Source organism: Microcaecilia unicolor, chromosome 6 (assembly GCF_901765095.1).
Source record: "Microcaecilia unicolor chromosome 6, aMicUni1.1, whole genome shotgun sequence".
NCBI lineage: Eukaryota > Metazoa > Chordata > Amphibia > Gymnophiona > Siphonopidae > Microcaecilia > Microcaecilia unicolor.
Window position 1 is genome coordinate 314,131,223 of NC_044036.1, and position 20,776 is coordinate 314,151,998.

The following is a 20,776-nucleotide window of genomic DNA, read 5'->3' on the forward strand; positions in this document are numbered from 1 at the left end:
CTTCCCCCCCCCCCCCCCAGTACCTATTTGCCTTCTTAATCCAGGGAGCTGTTGCAGCTAAAGAATATAGGGGGTCTTTTAAGAAGGTGTGCTGGCGTTTTTAGCGTACGCTAAAAATAAGTCACGCACTAAAGACGCCTGTGTATTCCTATGGGTGTCTTTTAGTGTTTAGAGCGCACCTATTTTTAACGTGCACTAAAAACGCCAGTGCACCTCAGTAAAAGACCCCCATTACGGGCTTACGGAACTTGGAAAGTTTGAAAACCTATAGATCATTGTGTTTTCCAGATTCTCTAATTGCAACATTGTGTCATCCCAGATGAATTAGGTACGTACATTAAATGAACATCTATATTTGAAAGGATTCATGTGAATGCAGTAAAACTGTGTGAACACACAAATTACCTGTATTCTGAACTGGGATAGACAGGGCCTTTGGTTCCTAAAGGGATAATCCTGAAGTAGAGCCCAGGCTTCACCCTGTGATCTGCAGCATCTCAGCCCGTACCTTATTCCAAGGGAAAATCGCTTTGGCTACAGCATTACTTATAAATTACTTTTAGGTCTGGCCTACACGTATGTAATGTTATTGGCTACATAGATTTTCGTATTTGCTTGTGTCTTCAGGTGCTCAAAAATAAAGGTGTTTACGAAAGTGTTAAATACATTCAGCAAGAGAACTTCTGGATGGGACCAAGTTCGGTAAGAAGGGAGCACTTTTCCGGACTGTAAAAATTTTATGTTCTAAGGGGTTTTGTACAGGAGAGGCCTGGGGGAGGAATTATAACATTAAAGGCTATGTGAGAGGTTGGTGAGATGCTGTAGTTTGGGACAGATATATAGGGATAGGCTTATGTTTGTATGCTTAGCAGGATGTAAATAGATGGGAATAAGTACATAAGCACCGCCACGCTGGGAAAAGACCAAAGGTCCATCAAGCCCAGCACTCTGTCTCCGACAGCGGCCAATCCAGGCCCCAAGAACCTGGCAAAACCCCCAAATTTAATAACAATCAAGGGACTTTTCCTTCAGGAATCTGTCCAGACCCCCTTTAAACTGAGCAAGGCCAGCTGCCGTCACTACCTTCTCCGGCAATGAGTTCGAGTCTAACCACGCGATGAGTAAAGAGAAACTTTCTCCGATTTGTTTTAAACCTACCACATTCTAATTTCATCTTGTGTCCCCTGGTTCTATTATTGTTAGCGTAAACAAATGCTTCACATCTGTCCGCTCTACCCCACTCATTATTTTGTACACCTCTGTAATTTTCTTTTGTGATGCTTGTATATTGCTTTCTAATCACCTTACTGGGCAGGCTGGGTAGGCCATGCTGGTCTTTATCTGCCGTCATGTACTATGTTGCATAGTGTTGTATATGGAGGTAATTTAAGGAGTTTCCAGTGCTGTTCCTGAGCTTTCCCAGTCCCTTTTTTTGATGTTCGAAACAAGAGATCCCTTCCTTGAGAACCATAGTAAACCGCCTCAGATGTTAATTGGTATGTGAGACAGAAGAAGTTCTGACCAGCAGATGTCTCTGAGGGATGTAAAAGTTTCTACTCTTGTTTTCAGATTTCATTAATTCATCTGGGAGCAAAGTTCTCCCCTTGCATTCGGAGGGACGAGCAGATCGAGAATCAAACCCAGAAAGACCGGAACAAGGAACGGGAATCTGGCTGCTGCGTTCAAAATGACAACTCGGGCTGCGTCCAGACGTTAAGGCAGGACTGTTCAGTGAGTTTCCCCTGCCAGATCTCTCTTCAGTCTCACGCAGGCAGCTGCTCTATCAGGCCAATTCTGGTATTAGAGACTTGAAGAACTTTTCAGAGCCAGCAGGCCACTGTAGAAATTCTGCACACAATGTTCTGAAAATTCTGTAAAAGTTTGTAAGCTCAGTCACAACAAAATATAATCATTGTCCTTGAGTCATAATGAATTAAACTGCATTAGGGGGAAAAGTTTTATTACTCCAAGCAGGATTTTTTTTAGGATTTAGAGTACATTTCCCCCAGGGATATTGTAATATGCACCATAACTAGTGGTCTTGATTTTCAGAGATTTTACTTTATCAATTGGAGTCTGACAAAAGCTTCCAGCTGCAGCCAGTGGCAAATTCTTGCAGCTTGTTACTATTGAGACGTTACACAGAGGTTTCTGTTGCTTCCAAAAATGGCAGCAGTTTCAATGAGTTCGTGCCGATGGCAGCTCGGAGCTCCTCACGGGCTCTATGAATTACGGAATTAAAATCCACAAAAAAACAAAAGACCTAATCGTATGGCAACAGCACACGCTGTTCACGATATAGTCTTCTCCAATGTCCTCTGTCACCCTCGAGCCAACCTATTCTCCTTAACCCCCACCGCCACTACCAGTCAGACATTCATCCATCTCTCGCCCAGCTAATCAACTGTCCTCAAACCAGTCAACCAGCCTTTGCTCCACTTCCTCCACAGGCAGGGCAACAGCAGAAGCAAGGGTTCCCTCAAAGAACAGCAACCAAAACGAACCTCGCAAAAGGACCACCAGTCCAACCGAATGATCCGCAAACGACTTTAGTGCTCAAATGTGCGAGGCACCCAACGTGGCCGTGGTTCTAAAACCTGCATCTGGGATGTGACATTGTAAGAGTAAAAATAACTGTTAGAAAACAGAAAGGCATTTGCAATCATTTAGTCGGACTGGTGGTCTGTTCTTGAGGTCTTGCCCTTCTAACAGTCAGCCTGCTCTTTGCCATGTCACAATGCAGCCTGTATCCCCCTCAAGCAAAGTAGTTTGCTTGCCACCTAAGCAGTCAATGAACCTGTCCACCCTAGATATAAACGTACGCAATGTGTTGACATTGTAAGTAGTATACTATCCTGCTTATAATCAAAATAGAAAAACGCCTATATTGTGACCCAAATCGGGAGATAGACGTTTATCTCACAAAAACGAATAAAGCGGTATAATCGAAAGCCGAATTTGGACGTTTTCAACTGCACTCCGTCGCGGATGCGGACAAAGTTGATGGGGGCGTGTCGAAGGCGTGGTGAAGGCGGAACTGGGGCGTGGTTATCGGGCGATCAGAGATGGGCGCCTTTCGCCGATAATGGAAAAAAAATATGCGTTTTTAGCGAGAATTTAGGGCACTTTTCCTGGACCCTGTTTTTCCACGAATAAGGCCCCAAAAAGTGCCCTAAATGACCAGATCACCACTGGAGGGAATCGGGGATGACCTCCCCTGACTCCCCCAGTGGTCACAAACCCCCTCCCACCACAAAATATGCCGTTTCACAACTTTTTATTTTCACCCTCAAATGTCATACCCACCTCCCTGGCAGCAGTATGCAGGTCACTGGAGCAGTTATTAGGGGGTGCAGTGGACTTCAGGCAGGTGGACCCAGGCCCATCCCCCCCCCCCCACCTGTTACACTTGTGCTGGTAAATGGGAGCCCTCCAAACCGCCCCCCCAAACCCACTGTACCCACATGTAGGTGCCCCCCTTCACCCTTTAGGGCTATAGTAATGGTGTAGACTTGTGGGCAGTGGGTTTTGAGGGGGATTTGGGGGGCTCAACACCCAAGGGAAGGGTGCTATGCACCTGGGAGCTGTTTTACCTTGTTTTTGTTTTTTTGTAAAAGTGCCCCCTAGGGTGCCCGGTTGATGTCCTGGCATGTGAGGGGGACCAGTGCACTACGAATCCTGGCCCCTCCCACGAATAAATGTCTTGGAGTTATTCGTTTTTGAGCTGGGCGCTTTCGGTTTCCATTATCGCTGAAAAACAAAAACGCCCAGCTCAAAAAAAGATAAACGTCCATGTTTTTCGAAAATATGCTTCGGTCCGCCCCTTCACGGACCCGTTCTCGGAGATAAACGCCCATAGAGGTAGACGTTTTCGTTCGATTATGCTCCTCTATGCCATACTTGGTATTGTTATTTGAATATTTTTCCTATTTCTCATGTTTGATCTATTCTTACTGTACACCGCCTTAAGTGAATTCCTTCAAAAAGGTGGTAAATAAATCCTAATAATATGTGCAGCCAGTATATGTGTAAGTTCACCTGCTATTTTGAGGGCAAAAATGTGTAGGGGTGAATGTGAGTGCGTAGTTCCCCTGAGGGAATTTTCAAAACAAACATGCACGCTTTTCCAAAAATCAGGTGAAGTCTGTATGGGGAATGCGGTGTTAAAATTACAACATGGCCGGTGCTCAGGGAAGAGGGTACCTTTGGGCCGGAATCTCATGCGCAAAGATTGTCAGAAGACGGTTCTAACATTAAGTCCTGGGAATATTTGCTTAAGTAGTAAAGTCACTGCTGGAGGGAACTGAGTAAGACTTGTGCCAGTTTCCCTCGCCAGTTCTGTAAAGGAGGAAATCTGACTCTGATATTTTGTTTTTGTAAATTTACAGGAGACTTTGGCTACTTTTGTAAAGTGGCCGGAACATAATGCTCCCCTGAAGGAATCCACTGACCAGAAACGGATGTCGGGGGCTGTGTGCAGTCAGGATCCCAGGTTAACACATCTGTGAAGTGTGACATAATCAGGGCCACCGAGAGACACCCAGGGCAGTACTGGACCGACACGTGCCCCTAGGCCTCTGCTGCAGCCACCACCCCTGCACCTTTCTGTCTCTGAGTCACTGCTGTGCTGATCCCTCACTCTGTCCTCTCCTGCTCCAGTGCTCCTGTGTGCCGGGACCCGGATGATTGCATTAATTCAATATCACGTTGATGTAATCATCCGGGTCCTGGGCAGTGTGCAGGAGAGGACAGACCTGGAATCAAGCAAGAAGAAGTTTGCCGGGCCCGAGCCCCTCTGCCCCCCCCCCCCACCCACCTCGATGGCCCTATGGTATATAGCTTTCTCCAAACAAAACAGGCCTGCTAAGTAGCAAAAATTCAGTATTAAACTACCAGATGTACGTATGAGGCAGTTCCTGCTTCAGGGAGCTGACAAACCAGTCTACAAGAATGGGTTATAGAGAAGCAGTTAAGATTTACCTAGCCTACTATTGCTGTGTAACTGACCTTCGGCCACCAATGGAAGGTGTGAGCTAAATCTAAATAGAATGCAGCCTCCAAAAAGATGAATTTTTTTTTTTTTAAGACTGGGTTTGAACAGACACTTCATAGATGTTTTGAAATCTGTGTGTTGGGAGGTGGCCTTTGTTTAAGCTGTTGGATTTGATGCTGACAGTTGGGAGGGATTGGGCAGTAATAATCCACTAGTCAGAAAAAGGCCATCCAGTCCATACTGCTGAAGAAAACATCCCAACTGCCAGCCACAAAGTATCGACATTTCCCCTTATCCAGGAGTTTTTCTTTTTTTTAATTTTGTTTGTTTGCTGCATTTGTGTGTTTCTCCTTTGTACTCTGCTACCTTGGGTCAATCAAAATGCATGATCCTCACTCGACTCCCCCACTATTCCCCCCCCCCCCCCCAAGGCTCTGTAGTCTAAAGCAGTACTAGTATGGCAGTTGCCCAGAAATTCAGCCTCCAGGGTCCTCCCCGGTGTAGCCTGACAAATGGATCTAGCTATGCGATGCCTGCATTTCAGTTACGACTTTGCCCTGCCCAGCTGCTGTTCAACATTGATGCTCGTTTAGGCAACCCAGCTGTTCAGATGTTTGTGTTGACTCTGGGACCAACAGTTCATTTCATTTTGGCCTCTTCGCCTTATATTCAAGTAGAGCGCTGTTTTGGCCTCTTCGCCTTATATTCAAGTAGAGCGCTGTAAACACTTACTTCACAAGGTCATGCCTTCTCTTCTTTCCACTTCTAATAACAAAGGATCCTCTGTACTTATCCCCTGCCTTCCTAAAGCCAGTTATTCCTAACTGCAGCCATCCACCCTAGGAAGGCCCTGTGAACTTCCATGAAAAGAATTTCCCGGCATTGCTCTGTATTGTAGCCCACCCCCCCCCCCCCCCACCTCCCCTCCACCTTGAGGAAAGTTTACTCCCTCATTCTGTAACTGGTCACCTAAATGAAGGCACCATTTACCCACCTACGTTTACAGAATACTGTGACGTACATGGTTAAGTGTCCAGTTACATACGTGTAGGGTTGCTCTGCGCTCGGTGCTATCCTGTAATGTAATCACACAACTTGCTTTGCACGTAAATTACAATTGTTGTTATACATGGATGACTATACATTGTTACCTTTTTTGTGTCTAGCGTTCATATCCATATTACATATTGTAATTACTCAATCCTCATTTGTTTTGTTATTACTTCTTAATGTATCCCGCATCACTAGTGGTTAGGGTGGTGGACTTTGGTCCTGGGGAACTGAAGAACTGAGTTTAATTCCCACTTCAGGTACAGGCAGCTCCTTGTGACTCTGGGCAAGTCACTTAACCCTCCATTGCCCCATGTAAGCCGCATTGAGCCTGCCATGAGTGGGAAAGCACAGGGTACAAATGTAACAAAAATAAAATAGATACTATTGGAGATTCTACATGGAATGTTGCTATTCCACTAGCAACATTTCATGTAGAAGGCTGCGCAGTCTTCTGTTTCTGTGAAGGACGTCAGACTCACAGAAGCAGAAGCCTGTGCGGCCACATTGGTGATCTGCAAGGGCCGACTTCTACATGGAATGTTGCTAGTGGAATAGCAACATTCCATGTAGAATCTCAAATAGTAGGAACAGTGGAGGAGTGGCCTAGTGGTTAGGGTGGTGGACTCTGGTCCTGAGGAACTGAGTTCGATTCCCACTTCAAGCACAGGCAGCTCCTTGTGACTCTGGGCAAGTCACTTAACCCTCCATTGCCCCGTGTAAGCCGCATTGAGCCTGCCATGAGTGGGAAAGCGCGGGGTACAAATGTAATTTAAAAAATATTGTTAATCGCAATAAGTTGTTAGCTACATTGAACCTGATCTATTGAGATAATATGAAATAAATAAATGTAATGGGTGGAGGAGTGGCCTAGTGGCTAGAGCACCGCTCTTGCAATCCAGAGGTGGCCAGTTCAAATCCCACTGCTGCTCCTTGTGATCTTGGGCAAGTCACTTAACCCTCCGTTGCCTCAGGTACAAACTTAGATTGTGAGGCCTCCTGGGACAGAGAAATATCCAGAGTACCTGAATGTAACTCACCTTGAGCTACTACTGAAAAAGGTGTGAGCAAAATGCAAATAAATAAATAAATAAAATAATCATTGTCAGAGGAGGTGCATGGGCAAGCCATAGGTGTTTTTAATAGTTATATGGGCAACTCACTGTAACTGCTGCTTATAGTTGCATCCATTTACACCTGCCATAGACCTGGCATTAGTGGGCATTGATGAAAAGAATTTATGGGAGTATCCAAATCCAAGAGTATTTCTGGTATATACTAAAACATATCTAATTCAAAACCAGAACTTTCATAACATTACTGGCTGGAAATGTGTTTTTGAATTGGTCACATATGAGTTTCTGAGCACATCACAATCATAATCATTTTATTTGAATGCTATGAAAGTTTTGGTTTTGAATTAGATTTAGTGGACATGGCCTAAATTTAGGTGGCAGAATACAAGAAACAATTCTCACAGATATCACAGATAAGTCAAACACAGCGAAGACGACAATGAAATTATGAATAATCACAAATAGTCAGTATGGTGCTGCTAAAACTTTAATCCAAAGAAGAATCGACGCAACACGGGCCTGTGTTTCGGCCACCTGGTCTGCCTCGGGAGTCTAAACTCATACAAGATACTGTACTCGGCAGGGCCGCCGAGAAGGGGGGGTCAGGCCGCCGGCGCTGCAGTTCCCGGTCTCACCTGCCTGCCTCCTCGGCTCCGGGCCCCCTGCATTCGAAGCGGCAGTCATAGATCGCCTCCCTTCGGGCCTTCCCTCCGTGTGTCCCGCCCTCGCAGAAACCGGAAGTTACATCAGACGAGGGCGGGACACAGGGAGGGAAGGCCCGAAGGGAGGCGATCTGTGACTGCTGCTTCGAATGCAGGGGGCCCGGAGTCGTGGAGGCAGGCACGTGAGACCGCGGACTGCAGTGGCGGGGGGGGGGGGGGGGGGGCCGAGGCGGGGCGGCCTTGCCCCGGGCCCGGCCTAGTCTCTCGGCGGCCCTGGTACTTTGGTCACTATGCACCAAAAGTGCTATTAGTCAACATATGTGATTAGGAGCACAACCTTTATTTGTGTTTCTCTCACCAAATTCTAAGCGTGCTACCTCAAATGAAACAAACCTGTAATTTCATTGTCATCTTCGCTGTGTTTAACTGTTATGTAACTATAAGTGCACCAGTGTTGACTTATAGAATTGGCGCTCAGTGCATCTAAATAGGGGCACCCCATTATAAAATTGCCTCCCTTAGGATGTGCGCTAATCCTCTGTCATTCTTTTTCACTTAACCATCAATTCCATTCTCCATAGGACGTGTGAGGAGCCAGCTTCCATCACGCCACACGTCTGGGAAGATGACATCACCAAGTGGCCGGTGAGTGACTTTATAGCACCGTGGTGTGCAAAGATATCCCAGCTGGCGTGCACCACCATGCTAAGGACTTGATAGAACACACTTGATTCATACACGTTCTAAGTCTGCACTGATGTATGTAGGTAGGTCTAAAGAGAAAGTGCTTGCGATGGAGTGTATAGGAATTGGCCAGTTCCCCCTAAACCAATGTTTCCCAAGTCCATTCCTGGAGTACCCCCTTGCCAGTCAGGTTTTCAAGATATCCACAATGAATATGCATGAAAGAGATTTGCATATAATGGAGGCAGTGTTTACAAATCAAGTTCAAGCATATTCCTTGTGGATGTCCTGAAAACCTGACTGGCAAGGGGTACTGCAGACCTGGACTTGAGAAACACTGCCCTAAACAACTCTCCCTCACAGAGTCGCATTAAGAAGTTAGGCTGTGGCTCAGTCAGGGTAGAGTCGAACAGTCAAATAAAACGCCTGAACATAGCCAAGGTCCAGGGACCAGAGAAGCAGTCCTGCAGGCTGTGTGTCAGCTACAGATGTGTAAGCTATCAGAAACCTGGCTAATGTAGGCTAATCTTTATCTTGAATTTTGTAAGAATCCTGCCTCTTGAGGCCTGGCTGGGTTTGTGTAACACTTTGGGGGCCTACCGTGTTTCCCCGAAAATAAGGCCTACCGGAGTTTTGGTGCAAATTTGTATTATAAGGCCCCCCCCCCCCCCGAAAGTAAGACCTACCTGAAGCAGGGCCGCCGAGAGCCGGACAAAGGCCGCCGCCCCCCGCCCCCGAGGTCGCCGGGCCCCCCCCCTCCACCCGCCCTCCATCGCTCCCAGAACTACCGGTACCTGAAATGCCTCCTTTCACCTTCCTTCGCAAGTTCGTAGCAAGCAGCAGCAGGGCAGGCCACTCCTTCCTTCCGTGTCCCGCCCTCGCCTGACGTAACGTCAGGTGAAGGCGGGACACAGAAGGAAGGAGAGGTCTGCCCTGCTGCTGCTTGCTCCGAACTTGCGAAGGAAGGTGAAAGGAGGCGTTTCAGGTTGGGAGCGATGGAGGGCGGGTGGAGGGGGGGCCCGGCGACCTTGGGTGGGGGGGGCGACCTCGATGTTTCCCTGAAAAAAAATAAGACCTAGCGGGTCTTGGGGAGGAAAAATTAATATAAGACAGTGTCTTATATTTGGGGAAACACGGTATCAGCAGAGATTGCATCTGAATCGCCAGACTTTAATTCTACATTACAGTGAAGTAACAGGCTTCAGCATGTTTTGTGTTAAAGTGTTTGTTTACCTTTAACCCTCTGAATGGCTGTGTTTGTGGAAACGCTGTGCCAAAACCCTCACTCACACTACTGCAGTGTTGTTTTGCTTTCTTATACATTTTTAGTACACCGCATCCATTTACCACATTCATTTGATTCGCCTCCCTGGCTTTCTGGCCTAACATTTTATTCCTATTTCTTTGGCTTTTCAGCCCCGTTGGAACCGTCGTCATCTGGAATAGTAACACCATGAGCCTTCATTTTAGTCACCTGGAGCCTGTTCCTCTTAGTTTTTGGTCCAATAGTTTTCTCCTTTTCTAGTTCATTTCCACCTACCAGAGGTAGTTCATCCTATCCTATATAATAATTCTCACCTCCAACGTTCTATGCTTGGGACCGTGGCTCCCTGGCTGCAAGTGGTCTGCGAGGCAGACATGCACGGACGTCACTGACGTCAGCACAGCTGATTCCAAGGCAAGGGCCCTACTCCTCCTACTGCCTCGGAATCAGCTGTCACCCCCCCCCCCCCCCCCCCGCGCGCTACGGCCCCCTCGAAACCCACCCCCTCCCGCGAACCTGTCGATCCCCCCCCCCCCCCCCGGAACGCCGAAAACCGCACCCCCCCCCCCCTCCCGCCGCTGTTGTGCACTACCTTCAGGTGGGTTCCTCAATCATCTTCTCAGAAAGTTTAACTCCGTGCGTCTGACGTCAGACGCACGCAGAGGAACTTCCAGACAAGATGATTGAAGAACCTACGGGAAGGGAAGAACAACGCTTCAGCTGTAAGCACAGGTAGCACAACAACGGAGGCGGTGGCGGCAGTTTTCGCTGGCATGGGGGGGGGGGAACAACAGGTTCGCGGAAGGGGGGGTTCGAGGGGGCCGTAGCACGGGGGGGGGGAGGGAATTGCCTGCCTAAGGCCCGTTTCCTTGCCTACAGAAACGGGCCTTTTTTACTAGTTTGATATAATACTGGGAAAAGCATGCAGGGAGAGAGCCGTTCTTATGCTAAAAAACATTGTTAGTTACCGATAAGAGCATGTATTAAATATAAGCTTGTAACTTCAACATTCCATGTGCTGAGATTTAATAAATCATTCCTGTCTTTTGAATGGTGTTACTGGTGTAATCCAGTGAAGGCACTTAGGTGCAGCTGGAAGATCCTTAGATGGCTGGGCTAGAGCTTTTTCAGTAGCAGCTCCAGTAATATGAAATACCCAAGAACATAAGCATTGCCATACTGGGACAGACCAAAGGTCCATCAAGCCCAGTATCCTGTTTCCAACTGGCCAATCCAGGTCATAAGTAACTGGCAAGATCCCAAAACAGGTTTTATGCTGCTTATCCTAGAAATAAGCAGTGGTTTTTCCCAAGTCTAATTTTCTTTTAGGAAATTATCCAAACCTTTTTTAAACCCCGCTAAGCTAGCTGCTTTTACCACGTTCTCCGGCAACAAATTCCAGAGTTCAGTTACACATTGAGTGAAGAATTATTTTCTCTGAGTGAAGAAATATTTTCCCCAGTTTGTTTTAAATTTACTACTTAGTAGCTTCATTGCATGCCCCCAGTCCTAGTATATTTGGAAAGAGAAAACAAGCAATTTACCTCTATCTGTCCACTCCTCTCAGTATTTTATAGACCTCTATCATATCTCCCGTCAACTGTCTCTTCTCCAAGCTGAAGAGCATTAGCTGCTTTAGCCGTTCCTCATAGGGAAGTTGTTCCATCCCCTTTATCATTTTCATCGCCCTTCTCTGTACCTTTTGTATTTCTGCTCTATCTTTTTTTTAAGATGCGGTGACCAGAATTGCACACAGTATTCAAGGTGCGGTCACACCATGGAACGATACAAAGGCATTATAACAGTACTACTACTACTATTTAGCATTTCTATAGCGCTACAAGGCATACGCAGCGCTGCACAAACATAGAAGAAAGACAGTCCCTGCTCAAAGAGCTTACAATCTAATAGACAAAAAATAAATAAAGTAAGCAAATCAAATCAATTAATGTGGACGGGAAGGAAGAGAGGAGGGTAGGTGGAGGCGAGTGGTTACAAGTGGTTACGAGTCAAAAGCAATGTTAAAGAGGTGGGCTTTCAGTCTAGATTTAAAGGTGGCCAAGGATGGGGCAAGACGTAGGGGCTCAGGAAGTTTATTCCAGGCGTAGAGTGCAGCGAGACAGAAGGCGCGAAGTCTGGAGTTGGCAGTAGTGGAGAAGGGAACGGATAAGAAGGATTTATCCATGGAGCAGAGTGCACGGGAAGGGGTGTAGGGAAGGACGAGTGTGGAGAGATACTGCACAGCCCTTGATACAGTCTCATTTTTGTTTTCCATTCCTTTCCTAATAATTCCTGACATTCCATGTGCTTTCTTAGCTGCTGCTGTACGCTGAGCAGAGGGTTTCAATGTATCATCAACGATGACATAGATCTTTTCCTGGGCAGTGGTCCCTCATGTGGAACCTTGCATCACATATCTATTGTTTGGGTTTCTCTTTCCCACATATATCACTTTGCACTTCCAAAGGACCCAGGACAAATTAGTTTCAGCTCCTTTCTGAAAAATAAAAAAGTATGACTGCGCTATGACATTTAGGCTGTAGCTAGTGCAGATTTAGTCCTGGAAGGATGAAGGGTCAAGCACATCAAGGGACCGGGCCAATGTTAAGATACGGAAATTTCAAAGTGGATAATTCTTGATACGGATGATCTGATGTTAACATATATAATGCGATTTTTCTTTGTTTCCTCTATGACTTTATTGCCATTTTATTGCATTAATGATTTTTGTTCTGTGTGTGATTTTATTGCTGTGCTGTGCACCATTTCAGGTTGACAGGCTGACTTTTGACAAAGCAAATCTTCCTATAAATGTGTAACTCTAAAATCAAAGAAATTGCATTGACCATTTTGTGACCAGATATTGATTCACCTGTACCCTTAGTCTGACCACTGGTGGCTGATTCCCCCACCCCCTTCTCCCTGGAAATGACTTCCACCTCCAAAGCATTCGCAGCTGCTTCTAGAAGCAGATTCAAGACTTGGGAACAGGACTATAGCTGTGGCTTGTGTGATTCATCTGCTGCCATTTTTTGCCCTGTGCGGCCGTGCTGCTTGCACAGCCCTTGATACGGTACCGCTTGGAAATCGGATCCTGATTTTTCTGTATGGCAGCATGGAGTGCCCAGATCTCATGTATAACTGGATTTTACTTACCGAAGCTTAAAAGACAAGCTACAACAACTATACTGAAAGATGGGAGGAGAGTGGAATATAGAGGTATGCAATATACCGTGTTTCCCCGAAAATAAGACACACCGTCTTATATTAATTTTTGACCCCCAAAATGTGCTAGGTCTTATTTTCAGGGGCTGTCTTATTTTTCGGGGAAACATCGGGGTTGGCCCGCCCGCCCTCCGTCGCTCCCGGAACTAACCTTAAACGCCTCCTTTCACCTTCGCAGCAAGCAGCAGCAGGGCAGGCCACGCCTTCCTTCCGTGTCTCACCCTTGCCTGACGTAACGTCCATGAGGGTGGGGCATGGAAGGAAGGAGAGGTCTGCCCTGCTGCTGCCTGCTGCGAAGGTGAAAGGAGGCGTTTAAGGTTAGGTCCGGGAGCGACGGAGGGTGGGCCTGGTCACCTCGGGTGGTGGGGGGGCGGCCCGGGGGCGGCCTTGTCCGGCTCTCGGCAGCCCTGCTTTCAAACAAAAATTTGCTAGGTCTTACTTTCGGGGGAGGCCTTATATCTACCAATTCAGGAAAACCTCTACTAGGTCTTATTTTCGGGGGATGTCTTACTTTCGGGGAAACAAGGTATATATAGATCTCTTTTTTTTTATATTTTTTTTCCTTTTACAGATTTGCACCTCTCAGTCAACAAGAAATCACACAGGTTTAAAACACATGGACTGTGAAATCAAAGGAAGACCTTGCTGTATTGGGACTAAAGGCAGGTAAGGATTGCATTGATTTTTGTCCTTGACTATACTGAAGGAAACACAGCACAAGAAACAAGACTAGCAAGAACAGGGTGAATAACCCTGGGTTTCATAGGCCAGGAAGGTAATCAATAGAAATAAAATAAAATAAGATGATACCTTTTTTATTGGACATAACTTAGTACATTTCTTGATTAGCTTTCGAAGGTTGCCCTTCTTCGTCAGATCGGAAATAAGCAAATCTTGGTAGATGACAGTATATATAAGTGAGACATCAAAGCATTTCAGTGACAATCTAACAGGGTGGGGATGGAGGTGGATGGGTGAGACAGGGGGATATGCATGGAGACAGGAGAGTGACAAACAAAGCAGTACAATTTACAATTTTATGGCTTATAATGGGCTAGAAAGCCCAGATCTCTGTTAAGTCCTGTCTGGTGGGTGTCAAAATATTTAATCATTCTGACTTCAAAGGTCTTACGTTCCTGTATTGTTGAAAGTTACCTTTCAGGATTCTTACTATGAAATCACTAGTACAGTGTTCTGTTTTTGTAAAGTGTTGCCCCACAGGCGTGGCAAGGAAGGAATTGCTAAGTTTTGAATAAGAAACTTTATTGATTTGGTTCTAATGTTGGCTGTGCCTATATAGGTATGAGGAAAGACCCTAAGCTGTGATATTAAAGGGCATTGCCAAGTGGGCATCCGTTACTCCTCAGGCTTTGAAACTCCCTGGTTAGGGTTAACCAGGGTTGGCAAAATGTCTAGGAAACTTAGGTGCCTGCCAAAAAATGTTAAGAACTAGAGATTTTTTTTGTTCTTGTTTTTCACATTTTATTTTGTGATTGCTGTTTTGCTACTTGTTTATATTTGGGGGGTTTTTCTGTCTACATACAGTTGGGTGCAAAACTTAGGCAGCCCTGACCAAATTGTATGTTTCAGTGAATCCACACGTGAACAGAAACTGACACAGCTTTGCATAGTAGGTTAAGTGGAAGGAGACGGAGGATAGTGGTAAATGGCGTTTGCTCTGAGGAAAAGGATGTTAAGAGTGGTGTATCGCAGGGGTCGGTCCTTGGGCCGGCTCTTTCTAACATCTTTGTGAGTGTTATTGCGGAAGGATTGTCTGATAAGGTTTGTCTGGACGCCCTGGAAGGTGTGGGTAGCATGAGGAAGGATCTAGCGAAGCTTGAAGAATGATCCAAAAATTGGCAACTGATTTAATGCTAAGAAATGTGAATGACCCTGCATTTGTTAGCATTAAATCTTAGTTGCCAATTTTTGAGTCATTCACTTGGGTGACAAAAGTCCAAGGGAATGGTACAGTATAAAGGGTGAAGTGCTTCTGTGTATGAAAGAAGAGTGGGGCTTGGGGGTGATTGTGTCTGATAAACTTAAGGTGGCCAAATGGGTAGAAAAAACACAAAGCCAGAAGAATGCTCGGGTGTATAAGGAGAGGGATGACCTGCAGGAAAAAAAAGAGGTGATATTTCCCTTGTACAAGTCTCTGGTGAGGCCCTATTTAGAGTACTGTGTGCAATTCTGGAGACCACACCTACAGAAAGATATAAACAGGATGGAGTCGGTCCAGAGGGCAGCTATAAAACTGGTCAGCAGTCTCTATCATAAAGCATATAGGGACAGGCTCATGAACCTCAACATGTATACTCTGGAAGAAAGGCAGGAGAGAGAGGATATGATAGAGACATTTAAATACCTCAGTGGCGTTAATGTACAGGAGGTGAGCCTTTTTCAAACGAAGGAAACCTCTGGAATGAGAAGGGCATAGGATGAAGTTAAGAAGAAATAGGCTTGGGAGGAATCTGAGAAAATACTCTTTCGTTGAAAGAGTGGTTAATGCGTGGGATGGCCTCCCGATGGAGGTCGTAGAGACAAGGACCATGTCAGAATTTAAGAAAGCGTGGGATCTCTTAGGAAAAGGAGGAGTTAGTGGTTACCGAGGATGGGCAGACTTGATGGGCCATTCGGCCCTTACCAGCTGTCATGTTTCTATGTTTCTAAATAGGACATCTTTATAAAAAGTTATGTACCCTCTCCTTGGCCAATCAAAGATGGCAAAGAGTGCCAATCAAAATGGTGTATAAAATAGCAAATACAAATTAAAAGCTTATAAAGAAAACCTTCAGAGAAATAGATAGGAAAGCTCTGAAATCTTAAAATGCAATAAAGACACTTCCCCCTTCATTATGTCAAGCAAACCATTCAGTGCCCTTTTTCTCCACATTTCCTTCCACGTGCTTTCCACCCCAGGCAATGTTAGCAGGGCCTTTGCAGAGGAGCGAAGATGATGCCGCAACGCATAATGTTCAACAGAGATAACAACATCTGAGGCTTAACATATGTAACACTTTAAAGGTAGTCATAGGTAACTGCAATGCTCTTTAACCAGCAACCAACGCAGACAGTAAAAGACTGGCCCTACACCTTTTGGGCACTCCTAAGAAGGAACCTAGCCAGCAGGTTCTGAGCAACCTGCTATCTCCATAGGAGCTGACCTACAAACCCACATAAAGAGCATTACAGTAGTCCAATACACTTTAAATAACCTGTTACACCACTGAGTGGAACACCCCTTTCTCCAAATATGACCTCAACTTTCAGACTAACCACAGTTTCTCATAAAACTGTTGGAGAACCACTAACATCTGTCTATTATCAACCCTCACCATCTTCCAAAACCACCTCAATACCTTAAATTCCCACCATCCATCTATAAGGTTGAGAGGATCAAGTCATATCACTAAAACAGAGTACAGCAGACTTAGATTCCAGGTCATGATGTTCTCACTCAACCATGCTCCCACCTTACTCATACAGTCAGCTAGTATTTCCTGCTGTGTAGCCCTGTAGAGGTGTTTTCAAGGTCACCTCTGTGGGCCTGAGGCCTACCATGCTCTGAGCCATACTGTCATGGAGCCATACTGTCATGGTTTCTGCAAATTCCCTGCCTTGCAGTTTTGTGGATTGTGCTGCGCCATCAAGGACACTGCTTGCCTGAATTCCATCTTTGTCTGTTGTTCACTGGGTGTGGTTCTGATACAAAGGTGACTCCAGAAACACCTCTACAGCCTCATTACTGTCCACCAGTAAAAGCAGTTGAATGTCATCTGCATAAGCATAAAATGAGAGCCTACAGCCTTTCACCAGGGCTTTCAATAGATACATATAAACATTAAAAAGCAGCACAGTGGAGAACCCTGTAGAACACCTCCCCCCCCCCCCCCCCCCCCCCAACATACACTAATTGTTTCCTCTTCAATTTGTGTTAAAATTAACCCTATAACATATCTTCTAAAATTCAACGTGGAAACTTTTAAAAAAAAACCTTCTTCCCAAGGGCTATTTTCCACAACCTGGTGCAGTCATTGGTGCTGAGTCACCTAGACTACTGCAACGCACTCTATGCTGGCTGTAAAGAATATATTCTCAAAAAACTTCAGACAGCCCAGAACACTGCAGCCAGACTCATATTTGGAAAAACAAAATACGAAAGTGCAAAAACCCTTAGAGAAAGACTACACTGGCTTCCAATTAAAGAACAAATCGCATTCAAGGTCTGCACTCTAGTTCATAAAATCATTCATGGAGATGCCCCGGCATACATGATAGACCTTGTTGACTTACCACCCAGGAATGCTAAAAGATTGGCCCGCACATTCCTTAATCTACACTTCACCAGCTGCAAAGGACTAAAATACAGACTAACACATGCATCCAGCTTTTCCTACATGAGCACGCAACTCTGGAATGCATTACCACTTAACTTAAAAACAAATTACGAATTAATCAACTTCCGTAAATCTCTGAAGACCTATCTATTCAACAAGGCTTACCACAACGAGCAATAATTTAATGAAAACACAATACCACTCCAACTACACTCTTTACACTCTCTCACTATACCCTTATGCTTAATTCTATATTGCTATCCATGTACTCCATGCAACTCCAATGTATCACTTACTCCAGAATGGCGATTGCCATAATGGAACTTTGTAAGTTAATTCAATATTGTCATCCATGTATTTCATGTATAACACCAATTGTTTCACTCTGGAATGGCGAATGCCATAACGGAATATTGTAAGCCACATTGAGGCTGCAAATAGGTGGGAAAATGTGGGATACAAATACAACAAATAAATAAAATAAATAAACAGAGCCATTCCACAACTTCCTCTCCAACCCCAGCTCTGCACTTCATGACAACAAACGAGCATCCACTGTGTCAAATGCCTTGTTTAGGTTAATAATAATCATTACCATCTTCCTTCCCTTATCTCGACAAAAAATACACCTCATCTAAGAGTGCTATTAACATGGTTTCTGTACGTCCTCCTCTCCTAAACACCAACAATTCGTGCTCCAAAAAAAATCACCAATCTGTGCCACTACTTAATTTTTCTACCATAGGAAGGTTAGAAATTAGCCTGTAATCTATTCAAACATTACCTCGAAAACTCAGGTTCTTCAAGATAGGGGATAACCATGGCCTCCTTCAAAGCCTTTGGTGCAACCCCCTCTGCACCAAAGAATCATTCACAAGCCTTACAATTCTCTCCAGGAAGGTTACTAAACAATTCTTAATCAATTTGTTGATTTTAACAGATTTAAAAATAATAGAAATGAGCATGGTGGGTGCAAAGACTGGACACTCAGCTGATTCAGTACTACCCTTTTTCTTTAATAAGGCCCAAAAATTAGACTTATTTAGGCCTTCATTAGAAGACAATTCTGCAGGTTCTCTTTAGCCCTTCTAACCTCTCAGGTTGGTTCTGTCTGAGCATTTGATAGAGAAGATAATTCACTCTTACAAAGCAGTGGAAGGCTATTTAAAAAAAACACTTTTCAGCTTGCAGTTTCATATGTCAGAAACCTTTTTAAGAAATGGAAGCTACATGGAACTATTGAAGCCAAGGCAAGCTCTGGGAGACCAGGAACAATCTGGTAGAACCGCCCAAACTCTGGCCATATCTGCAAAAAAGAAGTAACAGATCACCGCAAACAACCTACAGAATGTTTTTAGCTGCTTCTGGAGTAGCTGTCCATGGTACCAAGTGCCTTATATAAAAATAGTTGGCATGAAAGATTGTCAGAAGGAAACCGTTTCTTCAACCTCCTCATAACTCATCTAAGCGTGCAAAAGGGAAAACTTTGTTTCAAAAGGTTTGGCTTATCAAAGTGATTCAGATTTATCAAACAAAAATTGAACTGTTTGACCTTAACCAAACAAAGATTTGGAGAAAAAAGATGACACTTGACGGGGAAAGAGTTAACAAGCCAAATGGTTAACAAGCATGGATCTCTGATACTTTGGGGTTGTATGTCAGTCTGTGGCACAGGAAATATTATGTAGTTGAAAGAATGGATTCAACAGTTGGTGAAGAAATTGAAGCTGAAAAGAGATTGCATATTTCAGCCACACAGGGATCTGAACGCACCTCAAAATCAACCGTAACGTACTTTACAGTAAAGAACGATGAAGGTTTTGGAATGGCCTTCACAGTTCCTAGACTTGAATGTTATTGACAATCTGTGAGGAGATCTCAAACATGCAGTATATGCAAGAGTACAGAATGTCTCTGAGTTGGAAGGTCTCAAAAGCAAGAGTAGAAAGACTCTTAGCTGGCTCCAAGGAATGTTTGGAAGTTGTTTCTGCCAAATGTGTTACAAAATCATGACTTGAAAGGGTGTTCAAACAAACTTTTGCTCCTGCCATATTCACTGCGGGCCCAACACACTAAACTACCATGCCAGCACTGTGCATTTTTAGATTGGCTCCATCCAGTTTAGCGAACACAGTCTTTAGCAAATCATGCACAAAAAGGGCTTAGCAAATTTTTTACCATTTGCGACAGCTCAGAACGAGAATCGTAGACAAATGAGCTGATTACAATGTAAATGAGTATTCCGAGTCATGCACAGCCATTTACGAGCAATGCACAAAAAGGACCGCCAACCTTTTAGGAGCAGTCTGCTGTGGAGCTGGCAGCCATGGAAGTTCTGTTCAGGGCTGGAAGTTGTGGTGAAGTTGGTTAGCAGAGGTCAAGAGCTGTCGGTAAAGGCTTTGGAGCCATCGGCTGCCCTCCTTCCTCTTTCTTCTGCAGGCTCCTGAATTCTACCCAGAAGGACCGCTACTGTGCCTCTCCCTATCCCCCTGTTTCCGGGCTCTTCCCTTTTCTCTTCCCTTCCCTCTCCCACTCACCTGATCGATCCTTTGTGCCCCTGGCTGCCACCGCTCTACTTTTTGCTCCTGGCTCTGGTCCTGCCAGTAGTCCCAGCCTCTCCCACTCTTTCCCCAGCTCCTGTGAGGGAGTCCTGCCTGAGTGACCGCTTTGCCTCTCCTCCCCCCACATCCATGGGTAGCATTTTGGATGGGGGAAGAAAGAAAGGCCACAGGTAGCACATGTGCAGAGTAGTGGCGCGTTGACTGACTTCGCATGAACAGCTTAGTGACTGCCTTGCCCCCTACCGAGCTGTTTGCTGTTTTCATGAGCAGCTCATTTGCATTCGAATTGCTTTGTGAATTGCTCGGTATTTCCACCTCGGTAATTTTTACCAAGGTGGAAATATCGGGCCTATCTTTCCAGGAACCTTTGTGCATCAGCCCCTGAATTTGTAAATAAACTGCAGGTAAGTAATGATGCATTAAGATTTGCAAGAAGATAATGTACCTAACATACTACCATGCAGAGGCTGTTTTGAGCTTCAGTTCACGCAGAGGTTCACTGAAGCTTACAGTTTGATTAGTTGGGCTTAAATTGTGAGACTCAATTTGTGTAGCAGCAGAGTGGGTTCCTTCTTTTGATTTATTTTTTTGCTTTTCTGCCCTAAGTGCCAGATTTTATTTATCCAAGTGACCAGCCTTCAGGGATTAATCCTATATAATAAAACTCACCCTCAACATTCTGAGGACACTGACGTCACTGTCAGGTCCTCCAGGCACTTCCTTCTGGTTCGAAGGGTTTGTGGTGGTGAAGCCACCGAAAACACTATGTTGGGGCCCCGCCCTCGCGTCAAACATGATGACGTCGAGGGCGGAGCAATGGCGTCACTGGCTTCACAACCAACGACTCAGCAGATTGAAGGTGGCGTGCCAAGGTCCGCAACAATGGCGGCCAGTGCCTTCACAACGCCAAAGGGGTGAGTAGGG

General features: G+C 45.3%; 1 protein-coding gene across 2 annotated transcripts in view; it reads left to right on the forward strand.

The window, feature by feature from the left end:
• Positions 1 to 20,776, forward strand: part of RHBDF2 (rhomboid 5 homolog 2) — a 149,097-nt gene that overhangs the window by 110,305 nt on the left and 18,016 nt on the right. For both annotated transcript variants that reach the window (XM_030208194.1, XM_030208193.1), the window contains exons 11-15: positions 628 to 702; positions 1,570 to 1,731; positions 4,389 to 4,492; positions 8,363 to 8,426; positions 13,526 to 13,620. In XM_030208194.1, the coding sequence (XP_030064054.1) occupies positions 628 to 702; positions 1,570 to 1,731; positions 4,389 to 4,492; positions 8,363 to 8,426; positions 13,526 to 13,620 (500 nt within the window). The remainder of the gene's footprint in view (positions 1 to 627; positions 703 to 1,569; positions 1,732 to 4,388; positions 4,493 to 8,362; positions 8,427 to 13,525; positions 13,621 to 20,776) is intronic.